The sequence below is a fragment of the Polypterus senegalus genome, chromosome 3 (genome assembly GCF_016835505.1).
Source record: "Polypterus senegalus isolate Bchr_013 chromosome 3, ASM1683550v1, whole genome shotgun sequence".
Taxonomy (NCBI): Eukaryota; Metazoa; Chordata; class Cladistia; order Polypteriformes; family Polypteridae; genus Polypterus; species Polypterus senegalus.
Genome location: NC_053156.1, coordinates 218811818 through 218835915, shown reverse-complemented (window position 1 = coordinate 218835915; position 24098 = coordinate 218811818). Strand labels below are relative to the sequence as shown.

The following is a 24098-nucleotide window of genomic DNA, read 5'->3' as shown; positions in this document are numbered from 1 at the left end:
CGTTTATACCTCGTATCTTCTCATTAAACTTGTATCTCGTGAATAAAGTATTTGGTGTTTTTCTTCAGCGCTCTTTGGGATCTCTTCCTTCTTTTCTGCGTACTGCGGTCACAGTCAGTTCACATGATTACGTGGGAAGCGTGATAATGTCACACGCAGCTCCACCCCCCAACGTCCATTATAGTATATGGAGAAAAATAGGTTCCAGTTATGACCATTACGCGTAGAATTTTGAAATGAAACCTGCCCAACTTTTGTAAGTAAGCTGTAATGAATGAGCCTGCCAAATTTCAGCCTTCTACCTACACGGGAAGTTGGAGAATTAGTGATGAGTGAGTGAGTCAGTGAGGGCTTTGCCTTTTATTAGTATAGATTAATTGTGGTGGCAGAACGTAATGGTGGGCAACAATTGAAATGTTGTTGCCAAGGTCTGTTGGTAACTATAACCAGTAATAACTACTGCAAACATGCAAGGAAGAATGAGCAGGTTAGCTACAGTCTTTACACAATACCTCCGCCCGGTTCCTTCCACAGTCATTAGGTTCATTGAGACTGAAACAGTATGGAGTGATATACTGTATACTGTATGTCCTGGCTCCCCACACTTGAAACTGTGCATAGAAGAAGGGAATCTCTCTTTTGGATGTGATTTAAATTCACATTTATATATGAGAGGTTTTTTTAAGTCTGCATTGTGGTCGGGGCCTCCTTATGCAAGGCTCTATTTCTCCCATGCCCAGTGACTCTCTGCCTACCTTTTTGAATTTTCCCAGGCTTGTAAACTGTTGCATATTTGAGTGTTTTCATTTTGATAAAGGCCTGCGTTTTGTATGTTTACTTCTTAATGAAAACCAGACATAATCTCTGTAATAATCTCTTTGACATTAAAATATCTGTGACTGTGAATTTTTGTTTAAACAGAATTGGCACATTTTAATAATACTGTGATAATACCAAAAACCATGATAAATTTGGCCACCATAATTGTGGTGTAAAAGTTTGATCACATCCGCAGCACACATCTCTACCGATGTTTGACTAACATGTATCAGGGATCTATTTTGCTGTCAAAAGGGGCTGCCAGACAATTAAAAGGGGAAAATATACAAGTTAAAGTAATCTCTCTCAAGTCACACAGAATGTTTCAGAATGTTTCACCAATGCTTTTCAATAGATTTTGAAATTTCAAAATTTGTACAATACACTTTTTTTTTTTTTTTTTTTGGAGATACCTCAATGAAAATTGAACTTTCAACAAAATCGTTCTACTGGAAGCCAAATTGCTTCATGTGGATGAACGGACCAACAGAAAGACAGCCAACATTTTAGATGCTTATTGTATAATATACAAATGCACATAAGAGCATCACTGCAGTGCAGCCAGCTCTCAAGAAAAAAAATTGGGTTAGAATGCAATTACAAAATTGACTATTATGCAAACTGTTAAAATACCCAACATTCCCTGAACAGCCTTTCCTTAATACAAAATAAAGTCTACACTTAGAGGAAACCTGACATCTAACATTATTCATGTGCTTATTAGATTAGCCTGCAATAAATGTGTTTGTGATAGAATCTTGTACCATGTCTTACTTTGGGTAAACAAAGTCTTCTTTGTGAATAAACTAGCTCCACATCTTTTGCCAAGTATTGTAACTATTTCTTTATGGCTCTGAGAGCCCATCTTGCATGGTGTTACATTTTCAAAGCTTTGAGTAAGAGGCTGTTGGATGGAGGGTTGGGTCTAGCCATCCTTCCTGACTTGTTTGCACTCTTCATACAATTTTTTTTGAAGTTTTTTTTTTTTTTTTTAAATAATAATATGTTTGTTGTGTTTTCCCTTGTAATAGCCACCACTTAACGTGTTTTTTAATATATTACAATTCAATGCCCTGCTCAACTGAAATTTTCTATCTCGGTTATTTCTTCAGGATTGCTGATTTTGTGGTTAGTTGTTACACCATGTTTCATTGGTTGCTTTTCTTTGCAGTACTTTCTGTGCTTGTCCTATGCTAAATATGTCACCCAAGTGCACGTCAACATGTATGACGTTGATGTAATTGAATATGAATGTATGTTTTTTATGTATCTCTGTCAGTTTTCTGGCTTTGTCAGTCTCAGCTGTTATCTCTTATCTCACAAATTTATTTTACAATGCAAATGCAATTATTATAAATTATACATTTGTAAATGTTTGTAGAATTAATAGAACAACTAAGTGCTGAAGAACAACACTTGGATTGCAGTAGATGTGTTTCAGCTTCCATCATAATAAGTGATTATGTAAATTACTGCCCAATGTGCAAGTACTCCACAAGATAATGTGTGGTCATCATTAGCATAATTTTAAAATCAACCCAAAATAGGACAGTCACAAAAAGCTAAAAAAAAATGTAAACTGTTACATAGTTCTTGCTTTTTTCTTTCTCTTCTTGGTTGTTTGGTGATGCCATTTTGATCACTACATTTCAAATGGCATTTAAACATGGGTCTTAATAATCTGCTTAGAATAAAATGCAATGGAATATAAATGGATTTGTGAGGGTGCCTAGATATATATTACTCTCTCAGGTTTGTGCTGTGAAAGTATGTCTTTGATGACAATAACTTGTACTTCTATCTTGGTATAATACAGAAGCCATGACAAGTTTAAGTCTGCGCTAATCTCCATTTTCATTTTTAACTTAGATGTCTAGCCATTTTGAAAGGAAATTGGCTGTACACTTCACCATGCTGATTGTCTTCCTGTGCTGCAACCTTTTAGCCCCAGAGGTGTGGTTTCAAATGCAAGATTGTTTCCAAGTACTGTTATTGACATTATTGAATGTTGATGTTGAGATAAAAACTGTTGTCACTGTTCTGTAGACATCTCTAACCAATAATTACTGAAAAAGTGCCACATGATCACTCACATTCTTTCACGAAGTACTCTATGATAAAAATAATTGAGTTTGTTTTGATAGCTGTGGTACAGTTTTCACATCAGAGATGTCATTATCACCACTCTTAATGCAGTTCCCACAACAGTTAAATAATTTCTCATAACACAGAGCCACCTGTGCAAAAACACTATAACAATCAAAACCTTTTTCACATGTGTCAAAACTTACAAAGTCAGTCAATCACTTCAACACTGTGACCAATGAATAAAAACCTTTCACCACTGTTTTAAGACTGTTTTAAGTTTTAAGACACCAAATCTTTTTATACTTTTCTCAAAACCTTACTGCCTTTGAAAAGAGTACTGCAAGAAATGTAGGCCTAATGTAGAATAAAAAAAATTTTCAGAGACAAAAATTAAAAGTGAAGGATTTATTTGAAACTTTACGTAATTGCTGAAACTGAGAAAACCAAAATGATAAATGTGAAACTACACTGCTGAAAAAGGTAAAGGGAGCACTTAAATCACATATTGGATCTCAATGTATGACATATTTAAGTGGAAAATCTTTACTGAGTAATAATGTGTAATTTGTTGAGAACAAAGTGATTGTACTTCTATCTTGGTATAATACAGAAGCCATGACAAGTTTAAGTCTGCGCTAATCTCCATTTTCATTTTTAACTTAGATGTCTAGCCATTTTGAAAGGAAATTGGCTATACACTTCACCATGCTGATTGTCTACCTGGGGTCAATAACAAGGGTCAATAGAAACCAAAATCACAAACCAATTGAGGGCTGGATTCAACCTTAGACGGAAAATCAAACTCTGAAATTGAAATCACAGACTGATCCAACATGGTTGAATTTCATTATGGCAACACATAACATGACTCAATAGTATGCAATCCCAAAGATGTCTGGGCATGCTTCTGATAAGATGGTGGATGGTGTCCTGGGGGATCACCTCTGAGTCCTAGATCAGGGCAACAGTGAGCTACTGGACAGTCTTTTGCACTACTGGGTGGCATTGGTTGCACCGATACACAACGTTTCCAGAGGTTCTTAATTGGATTCAGGTCTGGGGAATGTGCAGTCAATGGCCATTAATGCTTTTGTTATTCCAGAGCTGCCTAAACACTCAGGACACATGGTACTGGGCATTGTGCTGCACCAGGAGGTACCCTGGGCCCAGTGCACTAGTGTGAGGATTTCATCCTTGTACCTAACAGAAGTCAGGGTACCGTAGCCTAGCATGTGGAGGTCTGTGTGACCCTCCAAAGTATGCCTTCCCAGACCATTTTGACCCACCTCCAAGCCGGTTATGCTGTGTGATGTTGCAGGCTGCAGGATGTTCTCAGCAGCATCTCCAGACTCTCTTCACATCTGTCACATGCTCAGTGTGAACCTACTCTCATCTGTGAAGAGAATGGTGGAGCTGCCAATTGTGTATTCTCTGGCGAATGCCATTTGAGCCATTGTGATGAGCTGTGGGCATGGGTCCCACTAGAAGACGTCAGTCCCCTTATGGAGTTGGTTTCTGACAGTTTGGTCAGAAATATACACACCAGTAGCCCAGTTGGAGGTCACTTTGTAGGACTCTGGCATGCTTCTCCTGTTCCTCCTTATATAAAAGAGCAGATACTGGTCCTGCTGATGGGTTGATGCCCTTCTATGGCTCTCTCCAGCTCTACTTGTGTAATGGCCCGTCTCCTGGTATCTCCTCCAGGCTCTTGCAACAGCACGTGTGGATGTGCCATCCTGGAGTAACTGAACTACCTGTGCAACCTGAATTGGCTGAAAGCAACTGCCTCATGCTACCAGTGGGAACAAGGAAAACTAGAAAAAAAAAACAAAGGATAAGGAGAGAGCAATTGTCTGTGGCCACCATCTGCAAAACCATTCCCGTTTTGGGAATTGTCTTGCTGTTGCTTCTCCAGTGTACCTATTGTCACTTTAATTTGCGCCACAGCAGGTTCAGTTGATTCACAATCGCTTAAATGCTTCCAAACTGAACAGTTTGATATACTTGAGCTTATGCTTAGCTGACATGGTGTTAGACTTCAATGTTTAAGGATTTTCTTAATTTTTTGAGCCAAATATGCATCAGAAAACAAAGTAAAAATATACAAACCTATAACAGCAACTACTGCATAGTACAGTCTCGGATTAGGAGGTGCTCATTCCCATCCCAGTTGTTTCGCACCCAGCTGTGAACCGATTCCAGAGAGAGTTGAAGATCACGGCCTGATGAAGCAAACAGGACAACATCATCTGCAAATAGCAGTAACCCAATCCTAAGTCCACCAAACCAGACCCTCCTCAAAACTCTGGCTGCACCTAGAAATTCTGTCCATAAAAGTTGTGAACAGAATCGGTGACAAAGGGCAGTCCTGGAAGCAGGTTTGACTTACTGCTGGCAATGTGGACCAAGCTCTGACACCGGTTGTACAGGGACCGAACAGCCCTTATCAGGGGGTCTGGTACCCCATACTCCTGGAGCACCCCCCACAGGATTCCCCGAGGGACACGGTCGAACGCCTTTTTCAAGTCCACAAAACACATGTAGACCGGTTGGTCAAACTCCCATGTACCCTTCAGGACTCTAAGGGTATAGAGCTGGTCCACTGTTCCGGGACCAGTTAGAAAACCTCACTGTTCCTCCTGAATCCGATGTTCGACTATCTGACGGACCCTGTAGTTGGAACACACCCTCTGGTCCCCCTTCTTACAGAGGGGGACCACCACCCCAGTCGGCCAATCCAGAGGCACTGTCCCAGATGTCCATGCGATGTTGCAGAGATGTGTCAACCAAGACAATCCTACAACATCCAGACATCCTACAACAAATCCATTGCGAAAAAGTGTAAATTTAATTTAAAATTACTATGGACCATAACTCAGAACTTCCTCATCATATTAGAAACAGACATTTTTTTTATATACACTAAAAATATTGTCCTCAGTTCTTTTATTATCTCATCCTCAGCATGCACTATAAAATTTGACAACTGGTTTGTGGCACTAGTCTGTTTCATCATGGTTTGGCTGTATTTCATAATCTGCCCTTTTATTTTCCATTAATTTTTTTCATCCATCCATTGTCCACAGGGTTATGGGGGGTCTGCTGGAGCAAATCACAGCCAACACAGGACACAAGGCAGGAAGCAAACCCCGGACAGGGCACCAGCCCACCGCAGGTTGCTCACACACACACCCACACACCAAGCACACACTAGGGACAATTTAGAATCACCAATGCACCTAACCTGCATGTCTGTGGACTGTGGGAGGAAACCGGTGTACCACGCAGACACGGGGAGAACATGCAAACTCGGGTCCCCTAACTGCGAGGCAGCAGCTCTTCCTACTGCGCCACTGTGCTGCCCCCATTCATTTTTTTTCCTCGCTAATCGTGTGTGCACATGACATACCACAGTAAGTGTGGAGTGGCACTATGAACTTGGTATTGACAAGCAAGTGGACTTTCAAAACTGTAAGGCTTTTTTAAAAATGTAGTGTGTTTTTTTTTTTTTTTTTTACAATTCTTTTGTACAGGGCATTATTTGTTACACATTATAATATAATATATATAATATAATATAACTGTTAAAGAAGCAGAATTACAGAGACAGAAATAGGATAAAATGCAGCCTGAAGCTATGGAAATTTTCTAATTTGGCATGTTCCCAGGTTAAATGTCAAAACCCCATCTATGACAGCCACTGCAAGCTGACAAAATAGCAGGAACTGTATTCTATTCACAATAAAATACCAAGAATCTGTGATAAATTTTACTACTTTCAGTTTACTTTTGTTTTTGCAAATATGCTTTAGAAATGTAGAAAGCACATTTTCTTAAATTGAAACATTTTCTGCTTCAAAGTGGACATATTCAGTAAGTTTTAAGGCTTTCCTTTTCACATTTGGACACTTCCGCATAGATTCCATTTTAATATGTAGACCAAGTTACAGTATGTATTCTTTAAAATTTATAAAATTCTGTTACTTTAGAGTGCAATTTAACATTTTGTATATATTTTTTGTAAATTTTAATTAGAGATACTTCAATCAATCGGCCGCTGATCTAAACTGGGAGATTTTCACTAAAAATGATTTGATTGGTAAATCGGCTGATCACAAAAAAAAAATCTTTTCATCCCCTGCTTTTGTAGGCTTTATGGTAATTTACTTTCAGTGCTCCTTTATGCAAGATATTACTGTCATTTTTTTGGAAGCGAACTAGTCAAGGCTTGTTTTACAAGAGAACAGAATCAGAATTAGAGAATCAAGTAACATGAAATCGGTTATCAGTATTGGCCTTAAAAAAAAAAAAACCTAATCGGAGCATCCCTAGTTTTTATATTTAAATATATACTTGTGATTGTGAAGAAGTAGACACATTCAATAAGTTTGAAACCATTTTTTATGATTGTACTTGTGCCCCACAGATCCAATTTTAAACCACAAAAACAAACATTATTTATAAAAAGTTATTTCTTCACAGTTTTTCACATTTACATAAATTGTTTAACTTGGATTCAATTTCCACTGGAAAGCTAATATATTCTGATTATCAAATCATAACTCTAACTTGGAAATAACAACCTTCTCTTTTAATATTTTAACACTGAAAATTGTTACTTTGGCATAGGTAAGCATATTTTGTAAACCATTCATCAAATGTGTTCCTTTTATTTAACTTTCTGTTTGCTATTTTGAAATTGCTAGCTATATGACAGCCCCCATTGCAAATCTCTTCAATGTGTTCTCAAGTATTATCTGAATCTCAAACCAATGATGTGTTTGTGTGCTGTCGTTCATTTTTTGAGTTACCACTTGTAATGTTCACCCTTAACAATTTGTAGTATTCATGTGAATATCATGTCATTTTTGGGGAAATGCAGGGTCACTTGATTTACATCTTGATCTACTCAAAAAGCAATTTAGGATGTTTTTTGTATGTATTTATAAAGCAAACTAATGGTCCATTTAACTACTATAAAATGTCATTCTTAGCTGACCGGATTATTATTTTTTTCTTTTATATCACTGAATGATGTCTACTGTAAACTCAACCATTATGGTAATTTGGTAGGATTGTTTTCTTCAAATTGTCCCACTGGGAGCTACAACTGTGAAAGCAATTTCCCACTGGGATACTTGAATTTACTGTCTGCTTGCGGGAAAAGAGTATTGTTTTTGTAGATTGCTTTAAATGCTTACTTTGTATATGATGGCCCTGTTTTAAATCCCCTTGTTATTAGAACAGTACAGATGGTTTAATATTTGCTGCTTTCTTTTCTTTTATTGATACATTTCACCTCATTTGTTTCTTTGTTTCCCAAAGCATAAGATAGTAAACAGTCAGATAATTAATTTTTACTTTTATTTATCAAGAAAAATTCTACACCTACCTTTCAGTGTGTTAGTTTTTTGCCTGTTATTGATGTTTACCTTCACAACAGAGCACTATTGGTGTGCCCAACAGATGAATTCCATGTAACTTTTTTTTTTTCTTTATTTCTTTTGGTTTAATATATTCAAACTTTCTAGTTTTAATTAATTTTTACAATCTTTCTATTGAGATTTTTGTGAGCTAGATATAAACAACATTAAATTCTCCGCCTTTTGTTAACAAGTGTGAAAACTTACATTTTATTATGAATTCAGAATGCATATCTACCCTGTCCATATGACTTTTTAATAAACGGGTTTGTAGGGACCATGTTTTAATTACGATAAACTTGCATCTCTGGCCATCATGGTTTTTCTGCTGTCCTGAATTCAGGATTACATCTTGCTTGTATATGTGCTTTAGCATCTTGTTCTTTATCATTCTTCTTCATTTAATCACCTTTTATCATGTGCTTGACATTCAGCAGATTTTATTGGTCTTTTCTCTCTGTCATGATGGTGATTGGCTTCTTGATCACTTTGACACATAAAACAAGATCATAGGTCATGGGCACCAGGTTGCCGCTACCTGCATTTCTTTACTTTTTAGTTGTAGTTTTTGTATTCTGTATTCTGCTCTTCTTTTTCTTTCTTCCATATCACTTGGTTTTGTGATCACTTAGTTGTAATAAACACATGACTCCTTTTAACATTGCTGTCTTACATTGTGGGTGAGAGATTGGGATTGAGCTGGTACAGGAAAATACTTTAGAAGCCAATTTTAAAAATGTGTATGTTGATTTATTTTTATGTGTACTGTATTTTGTTTGATAGTTCTGCATTTCTTTGGTAGCTCACCACTGTGTTTTAGTGTTTTGTCATTAATGTTTTGTAAGAATTTGAGATTCTAGACATGCTATTAGACATTTGTGGTACTGAAAAATACATTGAATCATGAATACTGAGAGGCACTACATCACCATTTGGCTTTTTTTAAATTCTATATTAGTCAATTTTAACTCAAGCCATTGACTAAAACTGTTTTTGGATTTTGTTTTAAACTTTTTAAAATAAAGTTGTGATTAAATCTTGCCAGCTGATTATACTTTTATTAAGCCTTTGTTCTTTTGCATTTTTTATCCCAGTGTGCATTTTCATGGTTGTTTTATACACATCCTATACTGGAGACAAAAGATACAGGTCAGCTAAGTTAAACTTTTTAGCTCAGCGGTTTTTCAGCATCTTTACCTTTTTTTTCTCTTATTAAACAATTTTATTTAACTTGACTCCTCAGTCTATTTGTTTGTCTGAGTCAAATCTTGCAACTGCTTTTAAACCCACTTTTGGCATAGCAAATTTCTTCAGATTTTGCATACGTGTTCAGTATCGATAACAATACAATAATACGTCAAAATCAATGCAGTTACTTACCAAATGTTGTCGTAATCAACGGTTATGCTATTCCAATTAATGCATACACATCAATGGCGGAGAGAGAATATAGTGAGATATAGGAGCATACAAGTGAGAGGCGCATCAGTTTGCCTCAACTTGCCTCTTCCAGTGAGTGGAGTGGGTAAATATGCGTACCAACTTTTTTTATTCTTGCGAAGGAGTATCCTTGATGATCACAGTAAGAATGTATTGCCGTAAGCCTGGCATTTTGTCATCGATTTTTTTTTCTTCTTCCCCCCCGTGTCTGAGCGGTAATCCCATAACAGCATGAACAGAAAAATATAGACCAAAATATAATTCTTGTTAGTATTCAAATAATTCTGTAAAAAAGACCTATTATGTAATACCTTTTTAAAGAAGCTTCCCATTGATGAAAAATGATTAAAGAAAAATTATTAGCAAAATACTCAAACTAAAAAGTAAAAAATAAAATATATGTATATATTTTTTTAAGTAAAACAATGCTATTTACTTTAGTTATAAATGCACTAAAAAGCAAAAAACACATTTTTCTTTACCCACTATTTTTGTGGTTATATGTGACTATATAAAATCGTGTGGGTGCACATTAATTAATTCAATCATTTAATAGAGCAGCTACTTTCATCATAAAATATAAAAAACAACAACAATGTAATTCCCCATCATGCTAATCAAGTTTCAAAAATTGTTTGAATCAATTAATTTATGTACGCCCCACGATTTTATTTAGTCACATATAACCATGAAAATTGTACTTTAAGAAAAATATATTTTTTGTTTTTTAATGTATTTATAACTAAAGTAAATAAAATAATTTTACTTAAACTTTTTACATTTTTTTTTCTTCTTATATTTACATGTTTGTCCATGCTTCTGTAATTTCATGAGCTTATTTCTGGTTATTCTATGAGACTGTGTACTTTTACCTAGGAGTTGTAGTTTTACTAGAAATAGGAAAGAAGAACACTCAAAAATAAGTGTTCATTATTTTTTCAAGATTTATGCATTTTAAAATCTGTTCAGTATAGTCAAATCAGTCCAGGTTATAAATGATTGACAACACGTGTTGCAAGCAGTTTATATCTGCCTTTTACCTTGTATCACCTTTTACTTTGATTATATATGTACTAGGCTGACCCGCCTTTTAAGGCGACTGACTTTTAAGTTGACCACTTCTTAAGGCAATTCAATATGTAGATCAATTTGATATTTTATACAAACTCATTAATTTGGTTATATTGCATTTGAGCGGTATTACTTTAATACTCGTAGTTTCTGTTATTTTTGTGATGAAATTAAAACTTTTTTTCTATATTGAGGTCACCCTTTTGAACCCCCCTGATATTTACTACACGGTGAGGCATTTGTACTCCATCAACATGAATTATTTCCAGAGACATAATTTTGTCTATTTTTTCAGCGCATTGCGCACAAAAGCAAGGGAACGATGGGAGCACCAGAACTCTGCTCACATCATGTCGCTTCGTACCGCAAGCTGCAAGTAGTAAGTCTGTGATAAGCGGAATACCGCTACGCTTTCCACTCACGGGATGGAAGGACAATCCCGACCGCTTTTATATAGTAAGAAAGAAGAAGAAGATATCGCACAGTCTGGAGTAGAAAATCATCTTTACCTGGAAAAACTAAACTACAAATCCTATCGTGCATTGCAAAATGGACAGGGCGTGTGTGAAACTCTGCGCCTGTGTAGCACTCACGGGACAGAAGGACAATTCCAACCGCTTTTATATAGAAGGATATTCCTAATAAAAATGTAAATTCTCATTCAACATACTCTATAACTTGGTTTAGCCTGATTCAGGTAGTAGGTGTTTTTTTCATCATTTTATTTTTTAAAAGTCAAATATAACACAAAGTATATAGCATACAAGAATGTCAGAATTAGTTCTGTCTCAATAGAAGAAACAAAATATTACATATCAATATAAGTAATGTTTATATTAGTACCTATCCCTTTAAATTGAAAAAAAAGGAGGGAAAACCATTTATGGCCCTGTCCATCAGACTTACATGCTCAGCTGTTAGCACAGCAGTTTTGTAAACGTGGGCTCTCATTTTTTACTTTGAGATTTTAGGCCAAGTCTATCCTTTGAATTTGTAACTTTTAAAGGTAGTACTTTTTTTTTTTTTTTTTCTTCATTTGAACATACGGCGAAATGCCTCTTTTCCCAGACGATCCCTCTCATCTGTCAAAGGAGAGTCTGAAATCGGAGCTGATTGCCCATAATGTAGCTTTGCCCATTGGAGAAAGAAAAAAGGAAGTGTACCTTCAGCTGTACATGAAGCATGTCTACAGTAAGAAATCAACTGATTTTTCAAGTGATGAAGAAGAGGAACCCCCTGAAGAAGGCAACGTAAGTTTTAAATAATTTATCATACTGTACCAAGTGCCTATGAGGAAGATAAAAAAAGAGCAAAATTTGTACATTCTTTGGTTCACAGTTGGTAGTGAGGAAATCAGTATTAAATGTGCAATACATTTCTTCAATTGTGTACTGTAGCAGCATAGTTCATTTTCCCTTCAACTTTGTTTTTCAGTTTAGTTTGATTTTTCATTTGTTCACACCTCTAGTAAATAATGCTGGCTCAAATTAGTTTTAATCTACTCAGTTTCTTAAAGTGTGAGGTATGGGTGATAGTAGGTACATGCTAAATGTACACTACAAGATATAGAAAATAAATTTATTCATGTTAGAATAAATGGAGAATCTTTAAATCTCCACTAAAAAGATGAAAGAAACACCATGAGTCCTTGCTTTCTGTTTGTCAGCAATATTTTAAAATAAAGTAAGAAAACAAAGATTTAAAAACAGTAAGATGCTGAAACTGTTAAAATGATGTCAAAATATTTTTGATTAATTATATTTGTATATGCTATATAGTGCATGCACTCTTATAAGAAGATATCCTCACAGCATGCCTCTCCACCAAGAAGTATCCAGTACGATAGAAGTCAACATAAAAGGCACATTTATTAACACAGATGCTTATAGTAAGGACACACAAAGGTGGGGAGCACAAAATAGGAAATCAATAAAAGATAAATAAAATGCTGCCTACCTAAGTAGTTGCCACAAATGTATGATACCAAAGAACACCTCTTTCCCCCTCCCCTCTCATGTCTTCTCTCTTCCTCAATACAGACTCTAGCTTTTTTTAATGCTGCCAGATGTAGCAATTTTCCCACTGTACTCCTTGCTGTTAAATTGCTTTATTTATTATCCTGTAGCCACTTCACATTCAAGGGCACCAGGGTAGAAATCTCTTCAGTGGTCCATGCACATTAAGAACCTATTTGTTCTCCTTAAGAAAATACCTGAAAGGCAGCACTCCAGCTATATATTCATTTAAGTGTACTTCATGGTTCCATCTGCTTCATTATAAGAGGGTATACCTTCTTGCAGCCAGGAGATGTTGGCATTTCCTCCTTGGTGTCACTCCCTCTATAAGAAAGTTAGTCATCCTTGCTAAAAATTGCCTCACCTGTCCCTGGATGCTAAGGAGAATAAATCTTGAATGCTTCCACCCACTGTGCTATTCTCATTTCTGGTGCCATTGCCTAATGCCTTTCCAGGAAGTATACCAACCATACAAGGGTTACCACCCCTTGGTGACTCCTGTGTTCCCACATTAGCACTTGCAGGGTCTTTCTTACTGACTGCACCTCTCTCTCTGTCTTGATCGTAAACTACTGCAGATGGTGGGGAAGGTGGTACAAAATATTACCAGCTTCCAGTTGCCTTCATTTCCCATTTTGTCCATCAGTCAATACTCACTAGCAAATAATGACAAAGTGAATGCATGTTTTCAGAAAGGTTCACAGATTTATTAAAAATAAAACATTGAAATCTCTCATTTAAATACTGCTAGTGTAAAAAGAGGCTTTGCTCTGGCAAGCCAAATTGTGGTCAGGTGCATCCTGTTTGCTTTTATCCTTGTGACGTATCTAGAACTTGACTGAATTCAGAACTCAAACTGAATTTATTGGACATAGTTTAGAAGTGCATACACCAGTGTGCAGAAAGTGAAAGTGTCTGAATATTTTTTAATTTGCTGTATATACACACACAGATATTTGTAAATATTTATTTTGTGCTCGTATTGTGTTATTGTTAGAGTCTTGAGGGGAAATGTGAGTAGTAATTTAATTGTCTTATGTATATTATGTATGTGTGACAATGAACTTAAACTTGAATTCCAGTCAGGGAGACTAGAGGGCACATGGTTTAATTTAGTGTATCTATGGAAACATTGTATTCCTCCAGAACAAAAGACAGAATAGGAGCTGCTTGGGATGCCTGGCACTTGAAAGATTCTCACAATCTCAAGGATGCAGAGCAATCACAGACTGTTAGAGTCCTAGCTTTGTGCCCCAGTACTTTGTGGGGACACTACTGACGACAGAAGTGATTCTGGGGTTTGGCCAGAAATTTAGTCTTGTGTCAGAAGCCATTTGACTATAGAATTAGGAGAAGAATGAGGCAAATGCTCAACTTTAATGAAAAAGACCAGATTGTGTAGAGAGACAGAAATGGAGAAGCAAATGCTTCAGTGTGGTACTGATATGGAGATTTGGCTGAGTCACCCAATCGGACAGAAATGGTTTTAAAACTCTAAAAATATTGTAGGTTTGTTGTTTTTCAGTATGTTTTATGTCACATATTTCATATCTCCAATTTTTAATAAAGGCAAAATTAATTTTATATTGTGGTGAATTCTTTGTTTTTTTTCTGGTTACATAGGATTGCCTCAGTGGCTCCTTTTATCACAATGCACAATATGTAAATATACATACAACTAAAAACACATAGTATATATGTATATTTTATAATCTATTGTTGTTTCCAAATAGGCCTTCCAAAAGTGCATCCATTCCAAATTTATTCCATCTTATATTTGTAGTGTATGTTCCAGTCAAATTTTAAAATTGTTTTTTGAGCACTGTTTTAAAGTACGGTGTGCAAAACTATTTGCCCCCTTCCTGATTTCTTATTCTTTTGCATGTTTGTCACACAAAATATTTCTGATCATCAAACACATTTAACCATTAGTCAAATATAACACAAGTAAACACAAAATGCAGTTTTTAAATGATGGTTTTTATTATTTAGGGAGAAAAAAAATCCAAACCTACATGGCCCTGTATGAAAAAGTAATTGCCCCTGAACCTAATAACTGGTTGGGCCACCCTTAGCAGCAATAACTGCAATCAAGCGTTTGCGATAACTTGCAGTGAGTCTTTTACAGCGCTCTGGAGGAATTTTGGCCCACTCATCTTCGCAGAATTGTTGTAATTCAGCTTTATTTGAGGGTTTTCTAGCATGAACCGCCTTTTTAAGGTCATGCCATAGCATCTCATTAGAATTCAGGTCAGGACTTTGACTAGGCCACTCCAAAGTCTTCATTTTGTTTTTCTTCAGCCATTCAGAGGTGGATTTGCTGGTGTGTTTGGGGTCATTGTCCTGTTGCAGCACCCAAGATCGCTTCAGCTTGAGTTGACGAACAGATGGCCGGACATTCTCCTTCAGGATTTTTGGTAGACAGTAGAATTCATGGTTCCATCTATCACAGCAAGCCTTCCAGGTCCTGAAGCAGCAAAACAACCCCAGACCATCACACTACCACCACCATATTTTACTGTTGGTATGATGTTCTTTTTCTGAAATGCTGTGTTCATTTTACGCCAGATGTAACGGGACATTTGCCTTCCAAAAAGTTAAACTTTTGTCTCATCAGTCCACAAGGTATTTTCCCAAAAGTCTTGGCAATCATTGAGATGTTTCTTAGCAAAATTGAGACGAGCCCTAATGTTCCTTTTGCTTAACAGTGGTTTGCGTCTTGGAAATCTGTCATGCAGGCCGTTTTTGCCCAGTCTCTTTCTTATGGTGGAGTCGTGAACACTGACCTTAATTGAGGCAAGTGAGGCCTGCAGTTCTTTAGACGTTGTCCTGGGGTCTTTTGTGACCTCTCGGATGAGTCGTCTCTGCGCTCTTGGGGTAATTTTGGTCGGCCGGCCACTCCTGGGAAGGTTCACCACTGTTCCATGTTTTTGCCATTTGTGGATAATGGCTCTCACTGTGGTTCGCTGGAGTCCCAAAGCTTTAGAAATGGCTTTATAACCTTTACCAGACTAATAAATCTCAATTACTTCTGTTCTCATTTGTTCCTGAATTTCTTTGGATCTTGGCATGATGTCTAGCTTTTGAGGTGCTTTTGGTCTACTTCTCTGTGTCAGGCAGCTTCTATTTAAGTGATTTCTTGATTGAAACAGGTGTGGCAGTAATCAGGCCTGGGGGTGGCTGCGGAAATTGAACTCGGGTGTGATAAACCACAGTTAGGTTATTTTTTAACAAGGGGGCAATTACTTTTTCACACAGGGCCATGTAGGTTTGGATTTTTTTTTCTCCCTAAATAATAAAAACCATCATTTAAAAACTGCATTTTGTGTTTACTTGTGTTATATTTGACTAATGGTTAAATGTGTTTGATGATCAGAAACATTTTGTGTGACAAACATGCAAAAGAATAAGAAATCAGGAAGGGGCAAATAGTTTTTCACACCACTGTATATTGAGGAAACATAGTTGATTGCATAGTGTTAAAATTAATGTTTTATAAATACTTGGTTAAACATAAAGAATGATTTTAAAAACAGAGATGGGGATGGTTACAAACAATTACAATGACATTGCAGTTGATCTTAATGCTTTTAAGATCTGTACAAACAATCTGATTTAGTTGGAAGAAAAATGCCACAATCTCATTAATTCTGCTACCTTAGCATTTTTTCTTTTATTGTCAGATCACATCTAGTGTAAGGGTAGAACAGTTCAGGGAAAGTGTAAATTAATTATTATTTTTTTTTTTACTATTTTTGAAATAATTACTAACTGGGAGAGCCAGTTTTTTTAAAGCCAGGAACATGGAGACAAATCAGGCTAGGGAACTTTTCAGTTCCTGATAAACTAAATTTCAAATACTACTTCATTAATCCTCCAAATTAAAATTTCATTTTAGAATTGTCTGCACTGTATGAATAGTTTTAGCCATGTAGTTTAAAGTAAAGAGACTTGGGAACATAGTTAATAAAGATGTATCTGTTTGGCAAGCTTTTATTTTTGCTCAGACACTGCTTAGAATTTGCTGAAGTCAGCAATGTGTTCCTTAAATGGAACTGCAGCTGTTCTAATGTAACAGCATGACAGCTTTACATCTGTCAGATTTTAAGTTTGTAGCAGTGAAGGGGCCTTATTAGGGTGCAAGTTCTTTGCTTAATGGTTTGGTAGTGTTAAGTACAGTATATTTACTATGTATATGTGTGCATTTTTATCATTGTTTTTGTAATATTGGGAACATGTCTTATATTAGAATCAAACAGAAAAATGCCTTAATTGACTTGTTCATTGATAACTGCCACCAGCAATGTGGTAGGCTGTTGAAATATGACAGGACAGCTGCGACTTGTAAAATCAATATGTTTATGACTGACTAAACCATTTAAAAACTTTTTAAAGAGATAAACCGGACATCCACTACATTGTAGTACATAGATCCCTGTATTCCATATTATGTCTTAACAGTATTGATGTGATGGAATTTTATGAAAACTGAAAAATTCCAAAAATAGTACTACTGCTCATAGTTGATTTTTTTTGGTTTGTGTTGATTCATCAACAGGCATGATTTGTTGAAGCAATTGACGCAGATATTATGTCATGCTTGATGAGTATCCAGAAATTTTTATTAATTTTCTACTCATGCTGTGAGACTTTTTAGTAACCTGTTTATCAGTGCCTGTTTAGAATGCTCTAGGTGAAAATCCGTACACTTTAAGTGTTGGTTTATACTTCACGCCCAGAACACGTACGTGCATGCATCATGGCTGCGATGTGTTCCCGGTGTTCTTTTGATGCATCCTTGGAGCGCACCGTCAGAAATTAGCACAACTCATACATGAGTTGCAGTACCAGCAAAAATATGTGTGGTATGTGTGTTCAAGTTTTGATATATGACATCAGCATTGTTGTTTACTATCAACATGCGATTGCAAGATTGCAGCTCCAACAGGATCAAAGTGTGTGCTTTGATGTTTGATGGGGTGAAGCAAATTATTAAACTTACATGCTAACATGTGAATCTATTGATGGTGCTCTTCTTCATCCATTTCTTAAATAGGCAGTACATGTGTTGCATTTTCCCCATTGTAACGACACAGTACATTTAAAAGACTCGCATACAATCTTCTGTGTCGCTGTTGCCATCTTTTTTTTTTTTTTTTGTCGCAACAGCATCAGAATGCAAAGAATTTCTATTTTTATATCTTTCTTCCCTCAACTCAGAACACAGCAAAACCTGACATAGTTTTTCTTACTATGATGATTTCTTGCACTGCTACCTGGTAGAATCCTCCAGATGTACTTAACACTAGAATTACCAGAGTCTACGAAAAAACTTGCACCTCTCCGCCAGCGTCCTGTAAATGTGCCAATAAAGACAAGCTGCAAGCAGCTGGCTATTCCATCCCCTAACCGACTTAGAACGTGCACGAACTTCTCCTAGCTCATGCCTTGATTGATTATCTGGGAGTGAAGTGGAGTTTTAGAGTGGAAATAATAAATCATTATTTGGAACACACGCATTTCATGTGTGTACTGTTTCTACAGTAATCTGTGTAAACACATTTTTAAAACAGAAACTTTTTCATATTTTAGTAATAAATGTTACAAAATGTAGGCATAAACTATAGAATGTGTGAAGCCTGAAGTTCAAAGATCAAATAAACATTTTCAAAAAAGGTTCAAGAATGATACAACAGCTTCTGTGGCGTAGTGGTAAGATTTGCTGACTCAGAGCGCAACAGGCCTGCCACGCCTCAGAGACCTGAGCTTAATTCCCCACTGGGGAGTAAGTGTTATTTTTTTTTCTTTTTAACCTCAAACGGACATAAAATTTGTAAATTGGTATGCACTGTAAATCGTTAAGTTTAAAATGTCGATTGCGATTATTTCTGTTGATTAATTCATGCTTTCATTGATTATAGCTAATACTGTTAAGTGGTCTCTGTTTTTGCCTGTTATATACAATCTATCTAGCGTCTTTCACATCTCCACTCTCACTGCCTGCTTGCCTGCGTGCAGCGTGTGTTGATTGATATATGATTTAATGTATTTCTTTTTGACAATTCTCCGAGTTGTAAAATACATATACATCATATATATATATATATATATATAATATATATATATAGTAAAACAAAACTACTATATAGCTAATACTGTTCTGTATCTTTCTAGTGCCTTCTCTGTCTGCCTATTATATAAGTGCCTTCCCTATCTATCCATTTATCTAGTGCCCTTCACATGTGAATGTACTCACTGCCTGCTTGCCATTCTGCAGCACCTGTCATATAGTGCCTTCCACATCTATCTATCTATCCATCTATCCATCCATCCATCCATCTAGTGCAGCTGGATGACAAATTGGACTGGACTACCAATACTGATGCTCTGTGTAAGAAAGGTCAGAGCCGACTATACTTTCTTAGAAGGTTGGCGTTCTTCAACATCTGCAATAAGATACTGCAGATGTTTTACCAGACGGTTGTGGCGAGTGCCCTCTTCTACATGGTGGTGTGTTGGGGAGGCAGCATAAAGATGAAGGATGCCTCACGCCTGGACAAACTTGTTAAGAAGGCAGGCTCTATTGTAGGAGTAAAGTTGGACAGTTTAACATCTGTAGCAGAGCAACGGGCATTAAGCAAACTCCTGTCAATCATGAAGAATCCACTGCATCCACTGAACAGTGTCATCTCCAGGCAGAGGAGTGGCTTCAGTGACAGACTTTTGTCACTGTCTTGCTCCACTGACAGACTGAGGAGATCGTTCCTCCCCCACACTATGCGACTTTTCAATTCCACCCGGGGGAGTAAATGCTAGCATTACTCAAAGTTATTGTCTGCTTTTACATGCATTTTTATTACTATTTAATTTAATATTGTTTTTTGTATCAGTATACTGCTGCTGGATTATGTGAATTTCCCCTTGAGATTAATAAAGTATCTGTTTGTCTGTCTGTAACTAATATACAGTATTGCTAATGCTGAGACCTATCTGTCTAGTATGTCCTCTGTCTGTTTTCTTATATAGTGCCTTCGCTGTCTGCCTATTATACAGTGAATTCCCTCTCTATCTGTCTTTGTAGTAATAATAGTATTATTACTTTTTGGTTTCCCTTTCTGACTAGTATATAGTGCCTTTCCGATCTATCTGTCTTATATAATGCCTTTCATGTCTGTCTGTTTATCTACCTATCTAGTGGTTTCTCTGCCTGTATATTATTTACTGTATACCCTGTTTTTTTTCTGACAGTTTTGTATCTGTTATACAGTGCCTTCCGTATCTATCTGTCTGCCTAGTGATTTTCACATCATGTACTCTCACTATCTGCTTGCCTTACTAAAGTATCTGTTGATTAATAAAAAGGCTGTACCATTTTTCATTTAGTAGTGCTTTCTTTCTGTCTTTTATACAGTGAACTCCCTGTCTATCTATATAGTAATAACAGTAATTTTATTATTAAATATAGCAGCTTCCCTGTCTGCTTATCATATAGTGCCTTTATTATGCAGTGCTCTGTCTGTCTGTGTGTTATGGATCTTAAAAATAACAGTCATAAGGACACTTGTTCATGTTAATTGCAGTCTCAGTTGTTAAAAAATATTTTAAAAGGAGCATCCCACATGAAAATATAACAATCTCATTAACTGACAGTGCACACCAATTTATAAATTTTATGTCCATTTGAGGTTAAAAAAACCCTTTCAATCCAGCGGAGAATAGAACTCGGGTTTCCGAGGAACGGCAGGCCTGCTTCTCTCTGAGTCAGCAAATCTTATCACTACGCCACAGAAGCTGTTGTATCGTTCTTGAAACTTTTGTGAAAGTGTTTATTTGATCTTTGGACTTCAGGCTTCACACATTCTGTAGTTTATGCCTACATTTTGTAACATTTATTACTAAAATATGAAAAAGTTTGTTTTAACAATGTGTTTACACAGATTACTGAAATGCGTGTGTTCTAAATAACCATCTATTATTTCCACTCTAAAACTCCACTTCACTCCCAGATAATCAATCAAGGCATGAGCTGGGAGAAGTTCGTGCACGTTCTAAGTCAGTGGGGGGATGGAATAGCCGGCTGCTTGCAGGTTGTCTTTATTGGCACATTTAGAGGACAAAAGAAGCTGGTGGAGAGGTGCGAACGGTTTTAAGGTGGGCCGGATCCACTAGTTTTTTCGTAGACTCTGGTAATTCTAGTGTTAAAGTACTCGCACAAGTATAGTAAGTACACTGCTTGAATAGTAGCAGCGTCCACAAGCCCATACGTCGCATAGTGTTAAGTATATTGCCTGCCTAACAATACATATGTAAAATATCTTGTAAAGGTATTTGTATAATTTTTTTGGCTTTGTTTTAATGTGTACACAAACCACGATTGTATCAGTTTACAGTATATACTAGATAGTATACAATATTGTTGTCTGTCTCTATTTGTTAAGAATTGCCTATTCAGCAGTTAGCATGTCTCTTCTTATTCACATAATTTTAAAAAATTGGATTTGTGACTTAAAAGTCGCCATAGGTGTTTTTTTTTAAATCAAGCTCATATACTTTTGTACGTTACCCTTAGCCAGCTTCTGTCTTTAATCAATACCTTAGGCAACAGATAACATTCATTTTAGTAATTTCCTTTATAATTTAATACTTCTGTCTTTTGTTTCATGCCTCTTTGCCTAAACTAATAAGATTCAGCTCTCCATCTTTCTGCTTAGCACAAACCCTGCAACAATTTGGGATTTATAAAAGAAAACATGATAGAATAACTTACATATATTTATGACAACTTTGATTCATCCATGCACAACATTTCAGAGAATTTGGGAATTTGTTGGTAAGGTAACTGGCTGAACCCTTAGTTTTTCATATTGCCTATACTCATTGCATCATCACCGGTGCTAGTTGATGGTGGTTACCTCCTCAGATGCTAGCATTTTATGCCTTTCCTTAATCCCCTGAACAGAGAGGAAAGGAGCCACAATGCAGCACATGATCTTTTGCAGCATGGGACTCAATATGTCAAGAGGGAGGCTGCTCTTAAAACCAGTCAAGTTCTGCAGCATCGAGATTAGCAACTGTACGAGGTTGATTAGCATAGTTCAGTGGTTCCCAAACTCTGTCCTGGGAACCCACTGTGGCTGCAGATTTTTGTTCCAACCAAATACATTACCAGTGACAACACCTGATAACAACTGATCTCGTTTAATTAGCTGGTCTTTTTTACTCTTCTCTTATTCTGCCTTCAGAAAAACAATACAGTATGGTTTTTACATTTATAAGACACTAGCAAAATACCCGTGTTTAGCAGCGGAGAAGAATTGTGTTAAAGAAGTTATGAAAAAGAAAAAGAAACATTTTAAAAATAATATAACATTTGCTTTCTATTCGTTTGCATAAGCACAGTCCTTCACCAGCAATTATTTAATGTTAGCTCAGACCCGGCATTTAAAAGTTTCTGTCGCACTTTGGCTGAGTTTGTGCCAAACACTATTCTATCCGTGACCATCTCATTTTCGTTTTCATAAGCAGAGTCCTTCACCAGCAATTTTTACTCCGTTACAAAGTGATCCAAAGTCTCGTTTATACCTCGTGTCTTCTCATTGAACTTGTATCTTGCGAATATCGTATTCGTCGTAGGCATGAGAAGCGCCAGCGGTAGTGTGTCTATAAACTTAAAGTTACGGTTTACACCGTGCTTTGTTTCCGCAGTAGCTGCACTTATGAATATGCTTGTATGCGTCACTCGCTTCATATTCTTTTGCTGCCTTCTCAATTGTGTAATGCATTTTTTGTTCAGCACTCTTTGGAGCTCTTCCTTGTTCTCTACGTACTGCGTTCACAGTCAGTTCACGTGAGCCGCTCTCTTGTGTGATCTTGCGATGTTCACGGCTTTATTTAATGTTAGCCAAGACCCGGCACTTAAGTTTCTCTCGCACTTTCGCTGAGTTTGTACCAAACACTAGACCATCTCATCTTCATTTGCATAAGCACAGTCCTTCACCCACGAATATTATATAATATATTATATATTATATTATATGGGTAGGCACTCAATTATGTGGGAGGCGTGATAATGCAGGATGCAACTCCGCCTCACACGGCGACCGAGCTGCAGGCTATGGCCGTATATATGGTCGAAAGTAGGTTCCAGTTATGACTGTTACGCGTAGAATTTCGAAATGAAACCTGCCTAACTTTTGTAAGTAAGCTGTAAGGAATGAGTCTGCCAAATTTCAGCCTTCTACCTACACGGGAAGTTGGAGAATTAGTGATGAGTCAGTGAGTGAGTGAATCAGTCAGTCAGTGAGGGCTTTGCCTTTTATTAGTATAGATTTAGAAATTTTTTTTTTTTCTAAAGCTATTAATGCTTAACTCTTTTGTTGTTTTCCTATTATTTTCGATTTTTCCTGTGTAGTCTGCTCCTTTCATTTATCCCTAATAGTCACAATTAACAACCAACAAAGCAGACACCCGAGATGATGAAAGCTGCAACAACTTCAGTGTCAAACCTACTAATTAGTAAATAATCAATTAAAAAACAGAACACCTGGAAAAGCAGAATGAAAATTAGGTTGAAAATACTGTTAACGACTTAAAAAAACTACATATTTTCCATAAAACTGCTTAGTACATTTTAATAAAAATCCACCAAGCTTAGTTTGTAATTTCTACATTGACTCCAAAACACAGAAAATGGGAAGTTGCAGCCACAGTGGGGTGCCCAGGATCAAGTTTGGGAAACACTGACATAGTACATATATAGTTTGGTTGTTTCAGTGTGGCAACCGGATGGGGTTTGAGGTGCATTCACATGAGCAGATTTATAAGGAAACGTTTTATACATCAGATTTTTTTTTTTTTTTTTGGTGCATACAATTTCCTATTTTTTGATATACATATATTTTCATTCTCAAATCCACAAACATTAAACACAATTACATGCTCTGAATGGGCACACTCTACTGGATATCAGGAAAACTGCCTATTTATTTCAACATAACTTTATTTTTTCCCCTTCTAAAAACACATTTCCTTATTTAAATGAAACCCTATATACAGTATTTTGACCCACAATGCTTTTTTGTGGAATGGTCAGGCACTTTAAAAGTAGTATAACTGTATGAAAAATGTATAGAAAAAATTCAATCATTGATATTAAAGCTAGTTACACATACTCATTAAATACCTTCCAGTCTAGTTTAATTTTGTCCTGCACACTGGCTGGGAGACAATGATTGGATTTTGT

The 24098-nt window shown here is 36.5% G+C and overlaps 1 protein-coding gene across 6 annotated transcripts in view; it reads left to right on the top strand.

Moving 5' to 3' along the window:
- The window catches only part of LOC120525860 (lamina-associated polypeptide 2, isoforms beta/gamma-like), a 116750-nt gene that overhangs the window by 19632 nt on the left and 73020 nt on the right, over window positions 1-24098 (top strand). For 5 of the 6 annotated variants that reach the window (XM_039748500.1, XM_039748497.1, XM_039748499.1 and 2 more), the window contains exon 2: window positions 11910-12091. The exons of the other annotated variant lie outside the window; for it this stretch is intronic. In XM_039748500.1, coding sequence (XP_039604434.1) covers window positions 11910-12091 — 182 coding nt within the window. The remainder of the gene's footprint in view (window positions 1-11909; window positions 12092-24098) is intronic. 6 annotated transcript variants of the gene reach the window in all.